Raw genomic sequence first — 26675 nt, forward strand, 5'->3', positions numbered from 1 at the left:
GATTAGAACATCTGTCAGGCTTTAAATACTATCCAGGCTCCATTAGAGAGATGTGCCTCACTTACTGTCCGGGGGACAACTGTTTCACCAAACGGAAAGTGGATGAAAATCTCTAACTATAACACATACATAATATTTTTTAGTAGATTAGGGTAAGGCTAAAACCACAGTAAGCTTTTTATTTTAATATTATTGCTGATCTCTGTGCTGTCTCTAGTTTTACCAATAACCATCTAGTTTAAACACCAACCTAAATAATTAAAGTGGCTGTAAAGGCTCGAGTTTTTTTTACTTTCATTCGTTCTATGCATGAAGGTAAAAAACCTTCTGTGTGCAGCAGCCCTCATAATACTTTCCTGAGCCCCATCTCGATCCAGCGATGTGCATGTGAGCAGCGGCTCTCCCAGGTCTCTTCCTCCTCATTGACTGAGACAGTAAGGCCTCGTACACACGGCCAAGTTTCTCAGCAAAAACCAGCAAGAAGCTTGCTGGGTTTTTTTTTTTTGCCGAGGAAACCGTCCCAGCTATTCAGCCAGTGGCCATTTTCTATTCAGGCCTTACAGCCGTCACTAGCTGTGGCCATCCTACTCGCATTCCAGGTATCCTTTTTAATTTCTATGTATTTGTTATGCCCTTATCCCCTTACCATGTGGGTCACTGTTTGATGGACCTATTCATTCATTCATTACAGATATCTACCTGTACTATGAGGATACACTATAATTTTATTTTACCCATGGTCGCTGTGCTGTCTGGGAAGGATGCTTTATGCGCTCTGTTGTTTGCCTGCTGGTCTGCCACCTCTGTCCTGGGACGGGCATATGTTTGGTCTTAATTGTATTTACATTACCACTTTGGCATACTATGCAAGTAACCAGAATTGACTTACTACCTCTTTTTTGGTGGATCCAATTTTAATACCTTGATCACTAATCAAATCTGTATTCCAGATATCCCACTACATCTGCCCCTGATGAGTGTTTTTCATATACACGAAACGCTGCGTCGGGCTTACAAAGATGTAGCTATACGCGTTTATGGGACCCATCCTGATCAACCAGTACTTTTATGATCTATTTACATTTTAAACTTCACCTATTGCGTGGTTATGCTCAACCTCTATGTGGTTATATATGTTGTCATCAACTGTTATTTATTCAATGTATTTTTATACCAACTATTGTATTATGTATGAAATGTATGTTCTGTACTTTTGTACAAGCTATTTGTTTCTACCAAATATTCTATTTTCTCAATACATGAACATTTCATTTATGGTTTGTTTCATTACTTTGTCCCCATTTAGCCCACTGTTTCATTTAAAGTCCCAAATTCCCTTTGTTGCAATTTTCCGCATATGGGATGGAGATATAGTATGGATGTAATCTCATATAAAGTCCAGACACAAGGATGGAGATACATCACAGAGGTATTCTCATTTAAATTCCCAAACACCTTCGGGTGGTCCCCCCCTTTTTCTTTTTTTTTTTTTCAGGAAACCGATCGTGTGTACACTTTTCAACGAGGAAACCGCCGAGGATCTCGTCGGGCCAAAAATAAAGCATGTCTTCTTTTTCCTCGACGGCAATGGGAAAATTTGGCTCGCCGAGATCCTCAGTGGCTTCACAAGGAACTCGACGAGCAAAACAATGTGTTTCGCCCGTCGAGTTCCTCGGACGTGTGTACGAGGCTTTAGGCCTTGTACACACGACCGAGAAACTCGACGGGCGAAACACATCGTTTTGCTCGTCGAGTTCCTTGTTAGGCTGTCGAGGATCTCGGCGAGCCAAATTTCCCCATTCCCGTCGAGGAAAAAGAAGACATGCTCTCTTTTTGGCTCGACGAGATCCTCGACAGTTTCCTCATCGAAAAGTGTACACACGACCGGTTTCCTCGGCAAAATAAAAAAAACAGCAAGTTTCTTGCTGGTTTTTGCCGAGGAACTCGGTCGTGTGTACGAGGCCTAAGGAGAAAGCAGGGGTGGGGCCAAGCCACGCTCCGTGTGTGAATGAACACACAGAGGGGTGGCTTGGGTGCCTCCATAGCAAGCTGGTTGCTTTGGGAGCACTTGGCAGGAGGGAGGGGCCAGGAGTGGAGGACCCAAGAATAGGAAGATCGGGGCTGTTCTGTGCAAAACCACTGCACAGAGCAGATAAGTATAACATGTTTATTATTTAAAGAAAAAAATCTGCATTTAATTTCACTTTAATTCAATCTATATACAATGAGGTAGACACACACTGCAAAGTAGTTGGTAAACATAAAAGAGATTGTACAGATTGTAACACATAGGGGCCACATTTACAATCTTCTTTCAGTTTTCTTAGTTCAGACGCTCTAATCAGTGGTTTTTACAACCCTTAGCAAACATGTATGCATTATCTGGATATTATGTGTGCCCATATACCTTTTGAGGGCTGTACAAGAGTAAAATCATTTCAATGTGTAATGAGATTGTAACAAGTGGCTAATTGGATTTCACTGAAACTGCTAAGTTAATACCTTGAAGGTCAAAATCTAAATTGGAATTGGAAGCAATTGCACATAGCAATTAGACACTGAGGCCCCGTACACACGTCCGAGGAACTCGACGGGCAAAACACATCGTTTTGCCCGTCAAGTTCCTTGTGAAGCCGCCGAGGATCTCGGCGAGCCGAAATTCCCCATTGAACAACGAGGAAATAGAGAACATGTTCTCTATTTCCTCGCCGAGGTCCTCGTCGGCTTCCTCGGCCGAAAGTGTACACACGGCCGGGTTTCTCGGCAGAATTCAGCTCCGACCGAGTTTCTGGCTGAATTCTGCCGAGAAACTCGGTCGTGTGTACGGGGCCTCAGAGGTAAAGTTGGCCATAGATGTTATTTTTTTTGTTCGACCAGTGGAAATAAGTTTGTTCGACCAGTGGGCTGAATGGAAAAAATTAACAGATTCTTCCATCACACAAATGAGATGGATGAAGGAATCCCCCTGCCAAGACATTGGGGGTTATTTACGAAAGGCAAATTGGAAGTGCAGTCGATTTAGATCCGAGGGGGACATGCAAGGAAAAAAAAAAACAGCATTTTAGCTTGCTCATGTTTGGATAATAAAATCAGCAGAGCTTCCCCTCATTTCAGATCTACCCCTCAGATTTACAGTGACTGCACTTTCAAGTGCACTTGTAATGCAAAGTGTATTTGTCTTTCGTAAATAACCCCCATTGTATTCTGACATTGGGGCCTGCCACTGTCAAAATACACTGTTTAGGAGAAAGGGTTTTCCAGTTTGTGTGTTCGAAAAGAACAAGGATCGAAATTTGGCCAGTTCCTGCTGAACCAGCCGAATTTTGATCCATCTATGGACATCTTTACAGTATAGGTTACCGATATTACAGTTATAACATTACCAACTAAAGAAGTGCTGTGCCCTGTTCATACAGTACATACATACAATAGACACAAAAACAGAGACCATTCAAACACAACATACTGCAAAGCAATTTTATCAAATTGAAGTAATACACTGAAACTTTTTAAATATGTTTTTATTGTTTGATAGGTGTTTTTAAAGCTGAACTTCTGACTTGGAAGAAAATGGAAAAGGCTGAAAAAAAGTACTATTGTAGGGAGTAGAGTAAGAGGCTTTATCACTTACCATGTGTCCTGTCCAGTGCTATGTTCTCCTCTCTGATATCAATATGAATTTTATTGAATTTTAGTAGTACCCAAATATACATACATTACTACTATGTTCGTAGTGGCTAAACATACATGTAGGTGAAGCATATTGTCTTAATTGGAACATCTAATAGTGTTCTCCTCTCTGACACTCTGGGCTGTGGGTGGTCCCTCAGCATCATCAAGTACAATGCAGGACTACACTGTAATGGAGGAGGCACACATGTAACCACTGCCAAGAGTGCATTATAGAGAGGGTATGGGGGACCAGTCACACAGATGAAGCAAGTCTATCAGAACGAGCAATAGGGTAAGAACTATAACTTATTCCTCTACCCCTAGACTTAACAAGCATTTAACTCTTGCTGTGGATTTTTTTTACTTGTGCCTGGAGTTGGGTTTCAAATTACACACATTGGGCCAGATTCACAAAGAGATACAACGGTGTATCTCCTGATACGCCGTTGTATCTCTGAGTTATGCCGGTCATATCTATGTGACTGATTCATAGAATCAGTTACGCATAGATATTCCTAAGATCCGACAGGTGTAACTGTGTTACACCGTCGGATCTTAGGCTGCAATTCCAGGCCGGCCGCTAGGTGGCGTTTCCTTTTTTTTACCCAACAAATATGCAAATGAGGAGTTACGCCGATTCAGAAACTAACGACCGCCCGGCGCTTTTTTTTTACGTCGTTTGCGCTCAGCTTTTTCCGGCAGGTAGTTACCCCTGGGTCTGTGAGGCGCAGCCAATGTTAAGTATGGCCGTCGTTCCCGCGTTGCGATTTGAACATTTTACGTTGTTCGCGTAACTCGTTCGTTAATGGGGCTGGACGCCATTTACGTTCACGTCGAAACCAATGACGTCCTTGCGACGTCATTTAGCGCAATGCACGTCGGGAAATTTTAGGGGCCGCGCATTCGCAGTACGTTCGGCGCGGGAACGCGCCTAATTTAATGCTCTACGCCCCCTACCCGGCTCATTTGAATTACGCGGGCTTGCGCCGGAGGATTTACGCTACGCCGCCGCAACTTTACAGGCAAGTTCTTTGTGAATAAAGCACTTGCCTGTAAAACTTGCGGCGGCGTAATGTAAATGACATACGTTACACCGCCGCAGAGATACGCAAATCTCTGAGAATCTGGCCCAATAAATGCAGCTCTGTATTCATTAATTTATTATTAAATGTATATTTTGAATGTAAGCATTGTAAGTACCCATATTTGGTCTGGTATCGGTCTCTTGAAGTCAATTGTATAGCAGAGCTCAGACTGTTTAATGTGAGGTGCAGTGTGCTTTAGCACAATGAGCATGCACATAGGAAAAGTAAGCAGACTGACAAAGAGATTAGGTCATCAGTGTGTTTCTTCCCCTTTCACTGTCCATGCATATAGCGGAGCTGAGAAGGAGACCTGTATAGCCTAGTATATAGGGGTCGAATGCTGGGTGACAACAACCGATTCAATAAAAATCATCCGACATTTGGCACGTGTGTATGGCACCCGGTCCAAGCATGCTGGAAATCCAGCAGCCGACTGGCTGGACTGTTCTGCCAGAGGACCATCCCCCCTGTCAGAACACAATGGCTCAGCAGGGGGGATCACTAAACTAACATTGGATTGTTAGTACAACATCTCTGACCTGAGCTGTCACACTGATAGTGTATACTAGGCTTAAGTGATATTGAACTGCAGAACAGCTGTGCTGTGGTATCAGAGCTGTGAATCTGAGAACTGGAAGGATAGCGATGCAAATCTTTTGGTAGGTATATTTATTTCTCATGTGTGTTTGACTGTTTGCCTGAAGTTCAACATTAGCTTAAGAAAACGGTTGCAGTGGTAGGATTAAGCCGTTAATGTTTTAAGTATTGCGGATAATAAAGGCTGTATTACTGTAATGCTTAAGAAAATTAACCAGGTGAGATCACAATTTTAAGCGTTGCAGTAATCTAAGAAGAAATCTCATCACCATCTTTCCTCTAGGTCCCCAGGAGACACAGTACACAAAGCACTTTGATCAGTGTTGTGGTTGCTGAACTAGTGTGGTCAATGGTGTGCCCCCTCCTGAAACCACTTTTCAACCAACCTGCTCCAAACTAGTCAAATGCATAATTAGCATTTCAGTGACAGTCACAGGACACACAGAATTAAAGGGGTGATAACACAGTTCACACAGATGGAGATAATGAAAAGGATCTTGCACAGAACAACTGCACAAATTATCTGGTATGAGATGTAGGTGCCCCTTCAATCTACACATAGAGCTTATTCTTTCCTACACAGCATAGGAAGACGTTAGCCATATCTGCTTATTGAAATACATAGGGGGCATTGCTGTCAATGTACAGTTGTGGCCAAAAGTTTTGAGAATGACACAAATATAAGTTTTCACAAAGTTTGCTGCTAAACTGCTTTTAGATCTTTGTTTCAGTTGTTTCTGTGATGTAGTGAAATATAATTACACGCACTTCATACGTTTCAAAGGCTTTTATCAACAATTACATGACATTTATGCAAAGAGTCAGTATTTGCAGTGTTGGCCCTTCTTTTTCTGGACCTCTTTAATTTGACTGGGCATGCTCTCAATCAACTTCTGGGCCAATTCCTGACTGATAGCAACCCATTCTTTCATAATCACTTCTTGGAGTTTGTCAGAATTAGTGGGTTTTTGTTTGTCCACCCGCCTCTTGAGGATTGACTACAAGTTCTCAATAAGATTAAGCTCTGGGGAGTTTCCAGGCCATGGACCCAAAATGTCAACGTTTTGGTCCCCGAGCCACTTAGTTATCACTTTTGCCTTATGGCACGGTGCTCCATCATGCTGGAAAATGCATTGTTCTTCACCAAACTGTTGTTGGAAGAAATTGCTGTTGGAGGGTGTTTTGGTACCATTCTTTATTCATGGCTGTGTTTTTGGGCAAAATTGTGAGTGAGCCCACTCCCTTGGATGAAAAGCAACCCCACACATGAATGGTCTTAGGATGCTTTACTGTTGGCATGACACAGGACTGATGGTAGCGCTCACCTTTTCTTCTCCGGACAAGCCTTTTTCCTGATGCCCCAAACAATCGGAAAGAGGCTTCATCGGAGAATATGACTTTGCCCCAGTCCTCAGCAGTCCATTCACCATATTTTCTGCAGAAGATCAATCTGTCCCTGATGTTTTTTTTGGAGAGAAGTGGCTTCTTTGCTGCCCTTCTTGACACCAGGCCATCTTCCAAAAGTCTTTGCCTCACTGTGCGTGCAGATGCGCTCACACCTGCCTGCTGGTGGCACTCTGATCCCGCAGCTGAATACTCTTAAGGAGATGGTCCTGGCGCTTGCTGGACTTTCTTGGGCACCCTGAAGCCTTCTTCACAAATGCAGTTGAATTTTTTTTAAGGGGGTTAAGTTCATTTTCATGGCAAAGAGGAACTTTGCAAATAATTGCAATTCGTCTGATCACTCTTTATAACATTCTGGAGTATATGCAATTTCCCATCTCAAAAACTGAGGCAGCAGACTTTGTGAAAATTAGTATTTGTGTCATTCTCAAAACTTTTGGCCATGGCTGTACACAGACAAGCCTATAGGTTCAGTAACAAATGTACTTACACTTGTACCAGCTAACATATCATGCTGATAATGTGTAAGCCCACATTCACACTGAGGGCCGGTTTAAAATCGTGCAGGTTCAGCTGAACTTGCACAATTTTAAACCGGCATTTCAATGCGACTTGATTTGACAGACATCTGTGTGAGTTCATGCACTGACTACCATGGTCAAGGAGATTTGTACTGACCACCAATGTAAGGGGACACTTCTATACGGACCCCAAATGTTAGGGGGGATTTACACTGACCACCAGTGTAAGGGCATATCTGCCATTAATACCAATGTAAATGGAAATGTACACTGATCACCAATTTAATGAAGCATTTACACTGACAACCAATGTAAAGGGGACCCTCAAACTGGACACTAGTGTGAATGAAAGGACTGGAGGCATAGAAGAAGGTTATGGTGGGACTTTAATTGTCCATAGAGTAACAAGTTCTTCAAAGAAAAGCCATAAATAAATCATGATATTTACAACATTCAATTGCAAATCAATAGGAGGATAAAGATAAAAACGTGTTACAGTTATGAACTTGTACATGACACTATAAACAGAATTTACGAAAAATATTAATATACATAAATGCACAGTAATGTATCAATACATTGTAAGTGAGCAGTCAAGTCTTATGCCGCGTACACACCATCACTTTATGTGATGAAAAAAAACGACCTTTTTAAAAACGTCACTTTAAATGACCGTGTGTGGGGGAAAACGTTGTTTTATGTCTTGTGAAAAACGACCAAAAAAAATTGAAGCATGCTTCAATTTTATGTGTCGTTTTTCAAAACGTTGTTTTTTGTTTCACAAAAATTGACCGTGTGTAGCAAAAAAGGACGTTTAAAACAACGTTTTTAAACCCGCGCATGCCCAGAAGCTAGTTATGAAGCGAGCTTCAATGGAAAAAAAGTGGTGAACGTAACCTCGCTTTGCTAGAGCATTGTGAAAAAACGATGGTGTGTAGGCAACTTCGTCTTTGAAAATTGAAGTTTCAAAAACGACGTTTTTTACTTCACAGAAAATTTCGTTTTTTTTCATCACATAAAGTGATGGTGTGTATGCGGCATCAAACTATACAGTCAATTTGGTATTTCTCTGTGATTTCAATTTAGCCCCACAGATTTCTTATTCACACTAAACTGAAATGTGCTGCTAATGAAAATATAAATGAATGTTGTCTATAGCAATTAGAGGCTAGCTGGTGTTGTAGTGCAGAGTAGTAAACTTGGGTTAATTTGCTCAAGGGATAGAAACTTTTTGCATAATAAGGTCAACATTCACTGACATTAGTGACTATTGTGAAGATGTATAAATAAACCAATCATGTTCTAGCAACAACAAAAAAAACGTTTTTTCCCTTGCACATGATTGGGTACTTTTACCCCATTTACTAACATTCACTAAGCTAAGAAAACAGCTTATTTTCCTTCAGTACAGCCATTCTCAACTAGGGTTCCTCCAGAGGTTCCTTGAGCTGTGGCTGACTGACCTCCCATCTGATGGTGCCTGCATAATTCTGGGTCCAAGACCACTTGGCAGTGCCAGCAGCAGGACACTGATGATGATTTTAATTGTTTTTATGGGATGCATTCTTCTTACTAATCACCAATGTAAGAGACATTTTTCCCTCTGACCCTGTGTAATTAGATTTGTCTGAGGGTGCCCTGAGACCTAAAAATGATTTCAATGGTTCCCCTGGGGTAAAAAGATTGGGAAGGGCTGCTTTAGTAAATCAGTCCTCTATATCTTTTTTTCCTCCCTTTCACTTTTTCCAAATTTGGTCTGCAGTTCTGGATCAACCTCTGAATATATTAAATGCATCGTTCTCAGTGGTTTTTGTGTCATATTTCAGAAATATACAGCTCCTTTACGCTGATCATAGACTTGAATCTGCTTCTTGATATGGCTTAATTTATCCTTTAAATAGACACAGCGCTCCCGTTTCTCTACGAATGCAGGATCCTGAGAAAACAAAAAAAACGATAGGCGGTAAATACACAATCATGGCACATCAAGTTCCTAACCTGGATAGTCAGCTGACCAAACTCTGCTAGGAATGTTTCAATACACCAAAGTTCACTGTTCAGTTCCTTGGATCTTTATAGCAACACTTGAAAGAACTAATTATTTAATTTGTTTTCCCAAATCATTTACATGCTTCAGTTTCCTATACTTTTTCTTGATTTTTATTTGCAGATTTTATTGTTACAAAACTTGTCAAAAAGTAAAGTGCATCTATAGACCAAACTGTTTTTGGTTTTGGATAGAATAGTGAGATGTTAGAACTCCAGGTTTTGTGTGGAATGGAGAGGTGTTAGAACTCCTGTGAGTTTTTATTTTATGTGCGTGTCCCTATTAGGGGGATTCACCCCTCTATTTGATACCGGTTCCAAAAGTGATCGGAAAATGCAAACATTTGAGTTGTCACCAGAATAGAGGGGAATTTTCACAACTGGGGACACTGCGGGAGATTTACTAAAACTGGTGCACTCAGAATCTGGTGCAGCTGTGCATAGTAACCAATCAGCTTCTAAGTTCAGCTTGATTAATTATGTTTTAACAATAAAACCTAGAAGATGATTGGTTACTATGCACAGATGCACCAGATTCTGTGTGCACCAGTTTTAGTAAATCTCCCCCACTTTTTCAGTGCTAGCTGTCTAAATGAAGACTTCTTTCATATCAGACATATCAGACAGATATCCTCTCTCTTTTGTCTTGTACACAGGAGCGGGATTTCCAATGGAAAAAGTCAGACGTAAGCTTTTCATCGGATATTCCATCCGTGTGTATTCCCCCATCTGACTTTTTCCGTCGGGAATTCCAAAAGAATTAGGCCTCGTACACATGACCGAGAAACTCGACGGGCGAAACACATAGTTTTGCTCGTCGAGTTTCTTGTGAAGCCGTCGAGAAACTCGACAAGCCAATTTTCTCCATTCCCGTCAAGGAAATAGAGAACATGCTTTCTTTTTGGCTCGTCGAGTTTCTCGACAGTTTCCTCGACGAAAATGTACACACGACCGGTTTCCTTGGCAAAAAAATATCTCCCAGCAAATATCTTGCTGTTTTTTGCCTGAGATAGAGAATATGTTCTCAGTTTTTCTGATGAAAAAAATTCTATTAGGATTTCCTTTCGTCTGGATACAATTCCGACGGCCTAAAAACCATGCATGCTTAGAATTAAGTCGACGCATTCTCGGAAGCATTGAACTTTATTTTTCTCGGCTTGTTGTAGTGTTGTGCGTCACCGTGTTCTTGAGGGTCAGAATTTGGTGTGACCCTGTGTATGCAAGACATCTTAAGCGGAATTACGTCGGAACTCCCTCAGAAAAACCGTCTGAGTTTATTCCGACAGGGAAAACCGGTCGTGTGTACAGGGCATTACTGTTGTTTCTATAGGACAGGAATTAAAGGGAAATCTTCCCAATGGGACATAGTCTGCAAAAAAAAAAAGTGACTGTGGTTTTAGCAATTCCTTAGGCCCCGTACACACGGCCGAGGAACTCGACGTGCCAAACACATCGAGTTCCTCGGCGTGTTCAGTCCTGGAGCCGCCGAGGAGCTCGGCGGGCCGAGTTCTCCCATAGAACAACAAGGAAATAGAGAACATGTTAACAATTAACCCAACATGCCCTTTATCCTTTAAGTACTTTATTCAGTTTTTCCCCATGTACTTGCTTACTCCTTGTGCCATTTGCTTCTCTTCCAGACAGTTATGGGGCACAAAATCAAATTGCAGCATTCTATATCTTTATACAGTATATATATATATATATATATATATATATATATATATATATATATATATATATATATACACCACTCACACATATATTATACTGTTATATATTTTTGTACATCATCTCTAAATTTGTGGTAACTTCATATAATTTTCAAATCACAGAAGTCAAGTTTACTGGTCTATAGTTTCTCAGGGCTCATTGTTTATATTTCCTAAATAATGGTTCAACTTCTGCTGCTGGTCATTCTCATGGAACTGACCTAGTTAAAAGAGAATCTAACAAATAAGTTATAATTGTCGGACAATAATAAAATAAAAGGTACTTTATCTATCTTTATTATTTTTATTCATTATTTAGTAATTTATCACCAGAAACAGAAATCATTTTCATGGTTTTGCTATTAATATTAGTTAATTTTTGACAAGAGAAGCTGTGCAATTAGTCAAATATTGTCTTCCTACACTGAAGCCTTAAATCTGGTGTTTAGCATAAAGAACCCCTCACTTTGGCTCCTCTCTTGAATGCAGTCAGCTGCCATGTAAATATAAACCACAAGAGTAGACAGATCATACTATGTAGAATAAGTGTGAGATAGGAAAACGGAAAACATAAAGTAGATTAAAAAAAGGGATGGTGGTTGAAGTTAAATTTGGGTGAGGTTCTCTAATGCTGGAGGATGCACATTTTGTAGAAATATAGATGGGTAACAAAGAGAAAAAGACCTAAGTAGCACAGTGCATCTGCCTCTATTTTTCTTAACTCCGTTTTTTTTCCAGTTTACTATTTTACAACTTTGTAGAATATAAACCTAGGTTTACTGTCCAAGCATTCTCACATTAAATGCTTATTTTTTTAATAAATACATTTACTGTTTATTGAGCGAATGTATTTGCGTTTAGTTTATGTGTGTGTGTGGGGGGGGGGGGGGCTTAAAGCTTGAAGTTTCAAACATTGATATGGTTCCTTACCACTTTTTGTCACTCTGTTTCCTCCTTCTTTCTGAAAATGCCTCCATAACAAGAGGGGTGCTTTGGGGGCACCCATACAGGCGAGCTCCTGAGCCGGGCTGTGTGTATCTGTAGACACACACAGAGCAGCTCAGCCACACTCCTCACTATCCTCTTAACAGGGTTTGACTGACACCAACAGGTGACTGGGACATTGCTAGGGCAAAGACAGGCGCCAGGTAAGTGTTTAGGAATTGGGGGTGGGGAAAAAAAGTTATGGGTAGTTTTTTACCTTAATGCAGAGAATGCTTTAAAGGTAAAAACAGTTAGACTTTAGAACCACTTTAAAACTGAAGTCTGTGTGAGGTGAATCTTGATAATCAATTATGACCATTTTCAAGTCTAGTAGAATTGTCAAAATTGGCATAGGGAGCTAAGCACTGTCATACATCAATATCATACAGCAGGGAGAAGTTTCTAACTTTAATACAACTTTAAAGGGTGACATGGGAAAGTCATCAGTCTATCCAACTACATGCTTGAGTGATGCCTTTAAACTGTATGTGGTATGACGGTATAGTACGATTTTCACAGACAGCATCAGTGACACCGTATTCTGGTATTACATATTTTGTATATGTTATTAATTTTTTAACTTTTACATTTAGCTTGGATTTATTATTACATCGTGAGGAGAATAACAGAGAAAGCGAGGGGGAATAAATAAGGGAAGCATAAAAAAAATAAGAGAGATTGAGTAGAAAGGTCTATCAACATGTTCAATGACCTGTATTTTCAAAGACCCAGTATCTTTATCATGTGCATCTATAAATTCTTTTGCTAAATTTGCTCTTTTATTTGATATTATATGATGCAAGTGGTCTCTAAATCTATCACAAACTATCCTTGTCAAAAGGCCTATATATATTAGATCTTACACATGTTACAAATGGTTATATACTGTATACCGCAAATATGGTGTTCATAAGTGTGCGCAGCCCATTGCATTAGGGTGTGCACCCCAAAGCTCAAACACATATTCGTGTGTATGTGTATATATACTGACGGTGTCATTAGAGCAGTGGACGGTGTCAGTAGGGTAGTGGATGGTGTCAGTAGTTTGTATTTGTATTATTTTATTTTATATTCTTTTTTTACAATTTTATTTGTTTAATTTTTTTTTTACCATTTTTCCAAAATAGGGGGAATGTGTGGCACACGGGGTGATTAGGGTGTGCCCAGGCACACCTGGCACACCCTGTGCGCACGCCTATGATGGTGTTACAATTAACCAGTTGATTGATAATATATGTACTATTTGTAGAGGTGGATCTTATCTCAGGGAGAAGTTCAATGAATTCACATGATTATTTTGAGCTTCTATACTTGTATATGCCTTTCATTGTTTCCATTACCTCATGGTTTGCAAAATAAACTAGGTGACAGTATATTGCCAAGTGTGGGAAAGGGGCAGGCAGCAGGAAATTTTAGTGTACAAACCTATGGCCAAAGGCTACCTGCCCCGATGAAGCAAACATGGGCAGGGACAGCAATGGAAAACTAAAAAAAGCTACCTTCCCTTCCACAATGCAGGCAGCAGCAAATAGAAGGGAGGGGGGATCCTATCTTAAATCAGGACTTCCTTGGAAAAAAAAGTTACAGAGACAATAATTTATTATTTACATGTTTACAAATTTGGTTATTACTTTTAATTTACATTGTTTAATGTTTTTACTGCTAAGGTCATCCCTTCCTCGATGAATCAAACACGGGCAGGGACGTCAATGCAACCTGGGTAATACCATTAAAAAAAGGAAGTCCTAGGCTGAGAGACCCACCTTGACCCTATGCGAAAATAAAAAATAAGTTCCTTGCAAGATGAGGCCACCTGTTCAGACACTGGCTTTGCCAAGGTGTTGGCTACAAGGAATCCTCTATTTGTAGACAAGAGGAGAGAGATGAATGTCTCCAATGTTAAAAATGCAATTTCTGAAAGCCAGAGAGAACCAGATTAGGTTTTTTTAATCAATGAGTGAGAGGCTTAAGATTTCAGTTATTTACTAAAAATATTAATATTATTGGCAAAGTGGGCATGTACAGTGCGCATTTTATTATGTCCAGTAAAACCACAACTCTTCAATTAGACATGGTCCAAACTGTGAATATACTTTGCATGTACTTACATTTTTTTTCTTCTCATATTTTTCAGCGATTACTTTTATCCTATCTGGTGCCTGTGACATTAAAAAAAGACACTGCTAAAAATGAAATGAATCAGATTAAGCCTTTATATTAGGACCCTTTCAGACAAGTAAAGTTCACAGCGGGCCTTTCAAGCATGCCTGTTAATGACATTTTGACACACATTAATGTTTATTCTGTTAAGGTATCCCAGTCATTTGATTGGACGGCCTAATGCTCAACATTTGACCTAAAATGAGACCAGCAGCATTTTGTGTACCTCAGTGCAACACGAAGCATGGTAGTGTGCTTTATCGCGCATTGCAGTGCACATGGATTGGGAAGGTGCAGGGAGCAATTCACAATGAATGACACTATATAAAATTAAAACTACTGAAAATCACTAACAGGACCGTCTTTAACTTTGACTGGGCCCTGGGCAAACACTTTCTTGGGGGCCCCCTCTCCATTCTGAGACATACAAAAAATACTGTAGCAGGTAGACTCAAAATCAGTTTACTGCAGCAGATCACGCAGCGATTGCAATTGTTTGCCAGAGGTTAAAACCTATTCTTACCGCTCACTGGCTGGTTGCTAGAGGTTACAACACATTATTTCTTCTTGCCGATTGGTTGCTAGAGGTTACTGCACATTATTAGCGCTCACTGATTCATTGCTAGAGGTTACAGCACATCATTACCACTTACTGATTGGTTGCTAGAGATTAAAGCAGATCACTACTGTTCGCTGATTGGTTGCTACAGGTTAATGCACATCATTACCACTCACTGAGCAGTGGAGCATTCCCAAATAATTGAGCAAGTAAAGCGGCACATTCATACACATACTACAGGAGAGGTTCAGAGACTGTGGACATACTGCAAGAGACAATCAGATACTGCGGTACATACTGCAGGAGACAACCAGAGACTGTGGACATACTGCAAGTGATTACCAGAGATTGCGGACATACTGCAGGAGATTACCAGACTGCGGACATACTGCAGGAAATTACCAGAGATTGTGGACATACTGCAGGAGATTACCAGACTGCGGACATACTGCAGGAGATTACCTGAGACTGCGGACATACTGCAGGAGATTACCAGAGACTGTGGACATACTGCACAAGATTCTCAGAGACTGCGGACATACTGCAGGAGACAACCAGAGACTGCGGACATACTGCAGGAGACAGTTAAAGACTACGGACATGCTACAGGAGACCATCAGAGACTGCAGACATTATACAGGAGACGGTCAGAGAACTTTCAGCAACGCACAGCTTTACAGTTGAATAACACAGCTCAGGGTTTAAGCAGTCAGGCATTTTATGGGTGTAAGGACATACCTGGCCAGCCGAGCTCACTACATACATTCAGAGGTCTATGGGCGGGGCTTCCACAGCAAACATGCTGCATGGGGTGGGGTTAGACCTCAGTATTTCCCAGCCACTATAGAGGGGGCAGGGCCGGTAGATCCACTGATCTTTGCTTTGGGGGCCTGCACTACCCGTGAATTTGGGGCCCTGGTGACGGCTTTGCAGAGTGCACAGAGGACACGGGAGGCTGTATTCCCGAGTTCTGACCTTGCCCCACGCAGCCTGTATGCTCAGAGCAGTGATCGGAGCTCCCGGCCCCACCCGCGGACCTCTGTATTACCCAACCAGTATAGAGGGGGCGGGGCTGGGAGCTCCACTGACACGCCCACTCCGATCACTGTTCTGAGCATACAGGCTGCGTGGGGCGGGTCAGAGCGCCAGTGGAGCTCCCGGCCCGCCCCCCTCTCTGCTGGCTAGCGTGGAAATACAGCCTCCCGTGTCCACTCTGCAAAGCAGTCATTGGGGCCCCAAATTCACAGGTAGTGCGGACCCCCAACAAAGATTGGGCCCAGGGCAGGTGCCCTGTTTGCCCTGCGCTTAAGACGGTCCTGATCACCAAGATTGCTATACAAGGCATGGGAAAAAGAAAGATGGCACTTTTGTGAATATTAAGCACTGAAATTTCAAGCTTCCTTTTTCTAAGGAAACAAGAACCTGACTTGTAGCTAGGGAGGAGCAACAATGTTCAGTCCAAACACAGTTTTAGAACAAATATTGGCTGTTCTTGCTTGCAGCAGGAAACGCACATCCAATGTATCAGTGGAAATGTTACCACTATACAGTATATGACAGCTATCTTTCTGTCAATGGTTGCCAAGGAAGCAATGGGTGCAGGCACCTGCCGCATTCTTAGGAACCAGTAAAGTCATCCAGCTTAATTTATTTACTGGCTAGAGATCCCTTGCCATGTAAAACAAAGGTATGGGGAAAGCATGACATCACTGACCACATAAGGCCACATGGCCATATTTGGCCAATTACATTATCTGGGAGACTCACCCCTTTGAATAATTTTAGCAGCAGGGTCAGTAACAGGATTGGACATGTCCATCAGTCAATATGCAGGTCTTGCAAAGATGTACTAAATATTAGTTATTTCCTATATTATCCAGACATAGGGCAACAGCAGCAGGCCATAATGCATACATTATTTATCAATAATCAACAGACTTAATAACCACCAAAAGAAGAACCAATAGACGCTTGACAATTGCTTTGATATTCCATTATCACTTTCATACTCAGAAATGATCCTGTATTGACATTTAAAGTATAACTAAAGGCCAAACTTTTTTTAGTTTTGCATAGAATGGGGAGGGATTAGATCATCTGTCAGTTTTATTGCTGTCTTTGCCCCCGTTAAGGATAGTCACAACCTCTAATTGTCCTGTTTACTTTTATCATTAAAAGTGAAAGTAAAATAAAATCCTAAGTAATAGAGGGCTAATCTTCTAATGGGGACACTAGTTCTGGTGACCGGGGGGTCCCCAAATAATTTTCCTTCATTTGCAGGGAGGGGTTTTCTCTCACTTCCTGTTTGGCTATGGGGCAGAAAGTGAAAATAAATCTCTGCAATGGGGCACATGGTAAAAAAAAAATGACAGGGGTTATAACCCTCCCTTACTCCAAAATGCTCTAAGTTTTACTTTAACCTATAACATACAGAGAGGGAAAAAAATATTTGATACCCTGCTGCCTTTTTACATTTGCCCCCTGACAAATAAATGATCAGTCTATACTTTTAATGGTAGGTTTATTTTAACAGGGAGAGGCAGGATAACAACAAAAATATCCAGAAAAATGCATTTCAAAAAAAGTTATGAATTGATTTGCATGAAATAAGTATTTGACCCCTTCGCAAAACATGACTTTGTAATTGGTGGCAAAACCCTTGTTGTCAATCACAGAGGTCAGACATTTATTGTAGTTGGCCACCAGGTTTGCACACATCTCAGGAGGGATTTCGTCCCACTCCCCTTTGCAGATCCTCTCCAATAGCTAGATTCAGGTAGAGTTAGGTCGGCGTATCAGTAGATATCTGCGCCAACCTAGGTTTAAGTGTATTCTCAAACAGAGATACACCTAAACCTATCTAAGATACGACGGCTTGCGCCGTCCTATCTTAGGGTGCAATATTTTGGCTGGCCGCTAGGTGACGCTTTCATTGCGGTCGGCGTAGAATAAGTAAATCACTAGTTACGCCTATTCACGAACGTACGCCCGGCCGACGCAGTACAGATACGCCGTTTCCGTAACGCATTATCAGGCCTAAAGTTATTCCATCTTATAGATGGAATAGTAATGTTAAAGTATGGCGGCGGTTCCCGCTTCGAAATTTGAAAATGTTATGTCGTTTGCGTAAGTCGTCCATGAATAGGGATTTAGGACGTTTACGTCCACGTCGAAATCAATAGGCCCGTGCGGCGGACTTAGCCGCAATGCACACTGGGAAATGTAGGCGCCCGGCGCATGCGCCGTTCCAAAAAAACTTAAATCACGTCAGGTCAAGCCTGATTATCATAAAACACGCCCCCTCAGCCAAATTTGAATTAGGCGCCCTTACGCCCACCCGCTTTAGGCTACGCCGCCGTAACTTAGCAGGCAAGTACATTGTGAATCATGTACTTGCCTCGCTAACTTACGGCGGCGTAGCCTAAATGCCTTAAGCTACGCCACCTTAAAGTTGCGGCCATCTCTCTGAATCTAGCTACAAGTCATTCAGGTTTTGGGGCTTACGTTTGGTATCTCAAACCTTCAGCTCCCTCCACATATTTTCTATGAGATTAAGGTCTGGAGACTGGCTAGGCCACTGCAGGACCTTGTTTGTTTTGGGTTATTGTCATGATGGAATACCCATTCACGACCCATTTTCAATGCCCTGGCTGAGGGAAGGAGGTTCTCACCCAAATGTGATGGTATATGATCATGCATCATCCCTTTGATGCAGTGGAGTTGTCCTGTCCTCTTAGCAGAAAAACACAGCCAAGGCATAATGTTTCCACCTCCATGTTTGATGGTGGGGACAGTGTTCTTGAGATCATAGGCAGCATTCCTCCTCCTCCAAACACGGCGAGTTGATGCCAAAGATCTTGATTTTGGTCTCATCTGATCACAACACCCAGTTCTCCACTGAATCATTCACGTACGACTTACGCAAACAACATAAAAGGTCCCCCTACAATCCATACCAGACCCGTATCCAAAGCACGCTACCCGGCCGGCCAGGAAGGCAGTGGGGACGAGCGAGCGCCCCCCCCCTCCTGAGCCGTACCAGGCTGCATGCCCTCAACATGGGGGGGTTGGGTGCTCTGGGGCAGGGGGGCGCACTGCGGGGCCCCCCCACCTCAGAGCACCCTGTCCCCATGTTGATGAGGACAGGGCCCCTTCCCGACAACCCTGGCCGTTGGTTGTCGGGGCATGCGGGCGGGAGGCTTATCGGAATCTGGGAGCCCCCTTTAATAAGGGGGCCCCCAGATACCGGCCCCCCACCCTAAGTGAATGGATATGGGGTACATCGTACCCCTAACCATTCACCTGTAGGAAAAATGTCAAAGTTAATAAACACACCACACAAGGGTTTTTAAAATAATTTATTTTTCTGCTCCGGAGGCTCCCCCTGTCTTCTTTATTAGCTCTGTTTACCAGGGGGGGCTTCTTCTTTGACATCTTCGGGTGGGTGGGGGCCGCCGTCTGGTTCTCTTCCACCGCCGCTTTTAAAAAAGCCCCCACCCCCCGGCGGGTTTCCTCCGGCGTCTTCGGCGGGGGGGCTTCTTCTTCCGCTATCCCGATGGGTCTTCTCCGCTATCCGGGGGGTCTTCTGAACTCTCCGGGGGTCTCCTTCTATGTTTCGCCGCTCTCCGCTGTTGACTCGGCGCACCCCGGTTCTTCCTCTCGCTGTCCGGTGCCTTCTTCCGTGCTGTACGTCTTCTTCTCCTTCCGTGCTGTGAGTTCTTCTTCCGTGCTGTGACGTCATGTTCTTCACTTCTCTTCTTCTCCCGATGTTGACACGTCGCCTTTCCTCGCTGCAATGACAAGTGTGTGGCTTGCATCGGATTTATATAGACCTCACAATCCCATCATGCTCTGGTACCTACCCATGTGATACCTACCCACGTGGGTAGGTATCACATGGGTAGGTACAGAGCATGATGGGATTGTGAGGTCTATATAAATCCGATGCAAGCCACGCACTTGTCATTGCAGCGAGGAAAGGCGACGTGTCAACATCGGGAGAAGAAGAGAAGTGAAGAACATGACGTCACAGCACGGAAGAAGAACTCACATCACGGAAGGAGAAGAAGACGTACAGCACGGAAGAAGGCACCGGACAGCGAGAGGAAGAACCGGGGTGCGCCGAGTCAACAGCGGAGAGCGGCGAACATAGAAGGAGACCCCCGGAGAGTTGAGAAGACCCCCCGGATAGCGGAGAAGACCCGTCGGGATAGCGGAAGAAGAAGCCCCCCCGCCGAAGACGCCGGAGGAAACCCGCCGGGGGGTGGGGGCTTTTTTAAAAGCGACCCCCCCGGCGGTGGAAGAGAACCAGATGGCGGCCCCCACCCACCCGAAGATGTCAAAGAATAAGCCCCCCCTGGTAAACAGAGCTAATAAAGAAGACAGGGGGAGCCTCCGGAGCAGAAAAATAAATTATTTTAAAAACCCTTGTGTGGTGTGTTTATTAACTTTGACATTTTTCCTACAGGTGAATGGTTAGGGGTACGATGTACCCCATATCCATTCACTTAGGGTGGGGGGCCGGTATCTGGGGGCCGCCTTATTAAAGGGGGCTCCCAGATTCCGATAAGCCTCCCGCCCGCATACCCCGACATCCAACGGCCAGGGTTGTCGGGAAGGGGCCCTGTCCTCATCAACATGGGGACAGGGTGCTCTGAGATGGGGGGGCCCCGCAGTGCGCCCCCCTGCCCCAGAGCACCCAACCCCCCCATGTTGAGGGCATGCAGCCTGGTACGGCTCAGGAGGGGGGGGGCGCTCGCTCGTCCCCACTGCCTTCCTGGCCGGCCGGGTAGCGTGCTTTGGATACGGGTCTGGTATGGATTGTAGGGGGACCTCCTACGCCGTTTTTTTTTCGGCGTAGGGGGGCTCTCCTTACAACCCATAACAGACCTAAGGGCCCGGTATGCTCCTGAGGGGGGAACCCATGCCGGATTTTTATTTAAAATCCGGCGGGGACTTCCCCCTCAGGATTCATAACAAATGCCGCACACGTGTAGAATTGGCGGGAATCCTAGTCGGATCTCCCGTCGCTTCTATGACGCGCTTGCTGGGATGTGCTGTCACTATTCCAGTGAGTGCGAGATGTCGGCGAGATCTCGGCACCATGTCGCCGAGAATCAGCGCGATGCTGTCGTGCTAAAAACACAATATCACAAACACCTACTGTATGTTGGGATTTAAAACAGATTATACAGGAGCATTTGTAGTGCTGCATGAGAATAGGTTCTCAAACACAAAGCGGTAAACCGTTCATTGTAGCTCCCCCATTAGCTATTTGAAGAATATGGAGAATAGAGAAGAGACAAGGGGCCAGATTCATGTACCTCGGCGCATCATTAGGTGGGCGTAGCGCAACGCAGATACACTACACCGTCGAAACTTAGAGAGGCAAGCAGCCTATTCAGCAAGCAAATGCGCGCTGCGATGCGCCATCGTAACTTAATTTAGACGGTGTAACCCGACGTAATTCAAAGTGGGAAGGAGGTGGGCGTGATCCATTTAAATGAAGCGTGACCCCATGCAAATTAAGGTCCGAACGAACGGCGCATGCGCCGTCACGTGATCGCATGCCCCGCATCCCACTGTGCATGCGCCCCAATTCGCCTATCGTATTCCCCCACGATAACCCAGTCCACCGTTTCCGCCCAGGGCATAAATCCGCCCAGACATGCGCCAGTCAAGTGCAAAAGTACACCTGCTGGTTTTGGTCGTTTGGTGTGGCTACTTTTGCCTTGTTCTTATCCAAAAAGATGTCTGAAGCTGCGTCTAAAGATAGGAGGGATAAAAACTTTAGTAATGAGGAGAAGGCGGTCATTATTGATGCCATGACAAAATATAATAAGTACCTCCACGGCAAGGAAAGTGGCTCGACCAGCAAGGTCCGTAAGGATCAAATATTGGCACAGATTGCAGCGGAGGTGAGTGCCCTTGGCTATGCCAACCGGACCCCAGACAAGATAGCCAAGAAGATCAACGACCTTCGGCGTCTTGTGAAGGAGAAGGTGGCCAAGATCAAGAAACACAGAAGGGGCACCGGAGGTGGACCAGCCCTGAAAATAAGACTGACACCTGATGAGCAGGTCATTGCCAGGTGCCTGGAGAAGGAGCAGGTGGAGGGCCTGGAGGGCTTTCAGTCTTTTGATCAGCCCTTGAGGACAGGTGAGTGTGTTTTATCTTTTATCTGGTGTCTAGCATGTGGGGGGGGGGGGGGGGCGGTTTTGTGACAAGTGTGTGGGTCCACCAACATTTGAATGTTTTGTGTCATCCACAGATGTGCAGGATGAAGCGGGCCCATCCCCGGCTGCTGGGCAACCAACCCCATCCCAGGATACCAGTGTCTACACCTCTCCATTAGAGGAAGTGGAGGAGGAGCACGGGCACCTGGATGATGGCATATATCTGGGGGATGAGACCACCGTCGCTGGACCCTCCCATACCTCCACCTCCATAGGGGATACCCCCCCCAAGGGACTCCAACTTCATGGGAACCCCCCCAAGGCCCTCAAATGTGGGATCCCCCCCAAGGGCCTCCACCCTTTTGGGAAGCCCCCTAAGGGCCTCCGACCTTTTGGGAAGCTCATCCTCCCTAAGGGAAGTGCCCTCAGGGGCCTCCCCATACTGTCGTCCACAAGCCTCACCTGCACCCAGGAAGGCAACTAGGAAGACGAGGGGTGATCCTGATGCATTAGAAGCCACTTTGGCTATGGACCTGGCCAGGCAGACCCACCATGTGGGTTCTGTGGCATGTGATATGCGCCGGGTGGCAGCCAGCCTGGCCTCCATGCAGCAGACCCAGGCTGCTTTCACTGCCGCCATGACTGAAAATGTGCAGGAGGTCAGTGCCAACAGCACTGCGTTGGTGACCTGCGTTAGGGACCTGGATGACACAAATTCTGGCCTTGTGGCAGAGGTCAGGAGCCTGGGAGTGGCCATACAGGCCAATACAGCAGCCATTGAGGCGGTGGGGAATCAGACCACTGCGGTCCTCACCCGCATAGCCCTGGCTTTAGAGGGTATCCAGGCAGCCAGGGAGAGACCGGGGGATGTTCCTCCTCCCAATGACCCACCCCCCCACCCGCGTCTGCCCCCAGGCAACAGAGGGCACGGAGCCTTGGCACTAGGCATAGTCCACGTCGGGCCAGATGAGTGGCAGTTAGATTATTTTCTTTATATACTCAATATGATTTTTTTTTATTAACTGATACTCATGAAATGAGTCTGATTAATTTGTTATGATACTCATGATATGAGTGATATTATGTTATTATGATACTCGATTGGAGTTGTATTTATTTTATTATTATTCGGGATATATTTTTTGAAAATTATTTTCTGAGAAAGATACAGCAACATAATTGGAGCCTTGACGTGGCGTTGCTGCTCCCAAGTACCGCACGGTGTACTTCGGTCTAATCCAATTTATTGTGGTTTGGGGGGGGTGTGTTAGGGACCACAGTGGTGTGCATGCGTGCATTCTCATTGTGACATGTTTCATGTGCGTGTTGCACGTGAAAATAAGCCTTCCACGAGGCATCTCCTGACTGCTCTTCCCTCAGCAGATGGGGTAGCCTCGGTTAGGGGGGACTGTGTGGTTCGGGGGTCAGGTCATGACGGAGTTCAACCTGCAGGCCCCTTCTCATGGCGAAATTGTGAAGAATGCAACATGCACCGATAATCTGGCACACAAAGTCTGGGGCATACAACAGTGTACCCCCAGACCTATCTAGGCATCGGAACCGTGACTTCAGGAGGCCAAACGTGTGCTCCACCACTCCCCGGGTACGTATATGAGCCTCGTTGTAGCTTCTTTCTCCTGGTGTTTGTGGGTTCCGGAATGGGGTCATCAGGTGGGGTCCCAGGGCATATCCAGAGTCACCTGGAAGGGAAAAGACAGGAGGAGGTTAGTCATGCATGTGCCCCTCGTGATGTCTGCATCATGGGGGGGACAGTAATGCCTGACACCCATGTCACTCACCAACCAGCCAGCTGTCCCCATACATGTTCTCTTCAAATTGTCCTGGGATGTCGCTTTGCCGGTAGATAAAGCTGTCATGGGTGGCCCCAGGGTGTTTAGCACAGACGTGCCATATGAGGCCTTGAGCATCGGTTATTACTTGTACATTAATGGAATGCCAATTCTTCCTGTTACGGTACATATGCTCAGCGTCATGGGGGGGCTGGAGTGCCACATGAGAACAATCAATGGCCCCCACAGTGCGTGGAAATCTGGCTATTTTATAGAAATCGGTTCTTGCCTTCGCCTGCTGGACCTCCTGGGTGGGTCTCACAATGTGGTGGGACATCCATCTCAGGATAGCGGGTACAACTTGGTGCACGCACCTACTCATTGTGGATTGGGACATCCCAGCCAAATTTCCACTGGTTCTTTGAAATGATCCACTGGCTAAAAAATGCAGGGTTGCCATGACCTTGAGCAGTGGCGGCACTGCTTGTGATCGATGTGTTGGGCTGGTGAGGTCATCCTGCAGGGATCGTACTATTTCCATGATGACTTCAGTGTCAAATCTCAACAAGCGAAACACCTCCGATTCAACCATGCCAAAGAGGTCCATGCGATCTCGGGGTACCCTCTCCTGTGCCCTCCTCCTCCTCCTGCGTGCTTGTAGACGCCGTAGTACTATGACCACGGCTGCCCCTGACATGTTGGCACACAGATGTGTTGTCCTGCAAGTGTTGTTGCTCAGCTCCTCTGTCACGCTGCTGCTGTTGCTGCTCTCCAGCTGACCTGTGCAAGTCCGTTGCAAAGTTACCCCTGCTTTTTTGAAGGGTAACTTTAGATCGGGCGAGCAGCTTACGCGCACCGCGCGTAGCCTACGACGGACAATCGTACGCATGTGAATCGGCATTTCTCCCTCATTTGCATAATTGAATAGCAAATCAATGGGAACGAAGAATACGCCTAGCCTAAATATGCGCCTAAGTTTCGCCGGCAGAGGACAGTTGCGTTGGACGGGTGAAGCCTAATTTCGCGTGTATGTGCTTCCGTGGGTACGGCGCATCGATACGACGGCGCACATCTACACTTACGCCGCGTATCTCGAGATACACCGTCGTATCTCTTTGTGAATCTGGCCCAAGGAAATTATCTAAGGTATATGGGGTAGAATGTTCACTACATTAGAGCATGAATAAGCATAGCCATTTATGGAGGGCACTAACAATCATTTGGAGAACCTTCCATTGTACATGAAGATATATAACCTTAAAATCTCATCTAAATGTTTGAAAGGTCCCTTCCCTTTTGCTAAATGTCAGCTGAAATGCAAATACGTAGGTCCGATACAGGATATCCCATTCTAATAAACAAGTAAGTCCAACTTAAAGGGGTTGTAAAGGTAAAAATATGTTTCCCTAAATAGCTTCCTTTACCTTAGTGCAGTCCTCCTTCACTTACCTCATCCTTCAACTTTGCTTTTAAATGTCCTTATTTCTTCTGAGAAATCCTCACTTCCTGTTCTTCTGTCTGTAACTCGACACAGCAATGCAAGGCTTTCTCCCTGGTGTGGAGAAAGCCACTTGAGGGGGGAGGGGGCGAGCAGGAGTGTCAGGACGCCCACTAACACACAGCTCATTTCTCTATCTGCAAAGTAGAGAGCGTCCTGACCCTCCTGCTCGCCCCCTCCCCCCTCAAGAGGCTTTCTCCACACCAGGGAGAAAGCCTTGCATTACTGTGTGGAGTTACAGACAGAAGAACAGGAATTGATGATTCATCAGAAGAAATAAGGACATTTAAAAGCAAAATCGAAGGATGAGGTAAGTGAAGGATGACTGCACTAAGGTAAAGGAAGCTATTTAGGGATTTTTTTTTACCTTTACAACCCCTTTAAGTGATGATAAAATGACTCATATTTGGACTCACCTTCTTACTCTGAGGTCCACTAGTTATTTTTTCCATCATACTGTCCAGCTCTTTGAATTTCAGTAATGCTGCTCTCACCTCGTTGTAAAGCTCCTTATACTCAGCATATTGGTCATTAAAAACGGCTTTATAATTTTCCCGCTCCTCTGGACTCTGGATGTCTGGATATTTTCTGTAAAACACAGGCATCTCACACAATTAGTACTGCTCATCCACTTACAGGATTTGCTACAATTTACCACTGGAACATTTTCATTGCTAACAAAAAGTATTCTTATATTTTTGAGTTATAATAAACGTGCATTTGTTTCGAAATAAATTTACATGAAATAGACATTTTTAATCATCAAAAAGTTAATTTATTCCAGTAACTGAAAATCATGTCCATGTACAGTATAGTATGCACTCAATATTTGGGGTTCTATTTGCATGATTTACTGCATCAATGTGGCGTGGCATGGAGGCGATCAGCCTGTGGTACTGCTGAGATGTTATGGAAACCAAGGTTGCTTTGATAGTGGACTTCAACACATTTGCATTGTTGGGTCTGGTGTCTCTTATCTTCAAGATCATTGCAAGATTAGCACCCTCTTGACAATACCCCTCAGATTTCCCTCAGATTTTCTATGGCAGGGGTCCTCAAACCCACGGAGGACTTTTAACCGTCCTGACAAGCAACGCCGGTTACACGGCAGGTTGTAACACAGCGGTCCCACTGTGTCACGGAGATCACAGTTTTAACAGTTCTGGCGCGCTGATAAATGTCCCGCCCTCCTCCTCCTAGACTAGCTTGTGTGATAGAGCCAGTGTTCTGTCTATCACACAAGCTGGTCTAGGAGGAGGAGGGCGGGACATTTATCATAGCGCGCCAGAACTGTTACCAACACTGTGAGCTTCGTGACACAGCGGGACCGTGACACAGCGGGATTGTGACACAGCGGGACCGTGACAGCAGTTTGGCACAGTAAAGAGTAAGGCTGTGAGGGGCTTTCGATGGTGAGGTGAGGGAGTGATGGGGGGGGGGGGCTTGAGATGGTGAGGGGGGCTGATGATGAT

General features: G+C 44.5%; 1 protein-coding gene across 2 annotated transcripts in view; it reads right to left on the reverse strand.

Moving 5' to 3' along the window:
- Positions 1-8245: 8245 nt before the first annotated feature.
- OCEL1 (occludin/ELL domain containing 1) overlaps positions 8246-26675 on the reverse strand; it is a 47105-nt gene continuing 28675 nt past the window's right edge. For both annotated transcript variants that reach the window (XM_040321337.1, XM_040321329.1), the window contains exons 4-6: positions 25620-25791; positions 14130-14180; positions 8246-9215 (exon numbers count right to left, since the gene is read on the reverse strand). In XM_040321337.1, coding sequence (XP_040177271.1) covers positions 9102-9215; positions 14130-14180; positions 25620-25791 — 337 coding nt within the window. In that variant the 3' untranslated portion in view covers positions 8246-9101. The remainder of the gene's footprint in view (positions 9216-14129; positions 14181-25619; positions 25792-26675) is intronic.

The sequence above is a fragment of the Rana temporaria genome, chromosome 1 (genome assembly GCF_905171775.1).
Source record: "Rana temporaria chromosome 1, aRanTem1.1, whole genome shotgun sequence".
Taxonomy (NCBI): domain Eukaryota; kingdom Metazoa; phylum Chordata; class Amphibia; order Anura; family Ranidae; genus Rana; species Rana temporaria.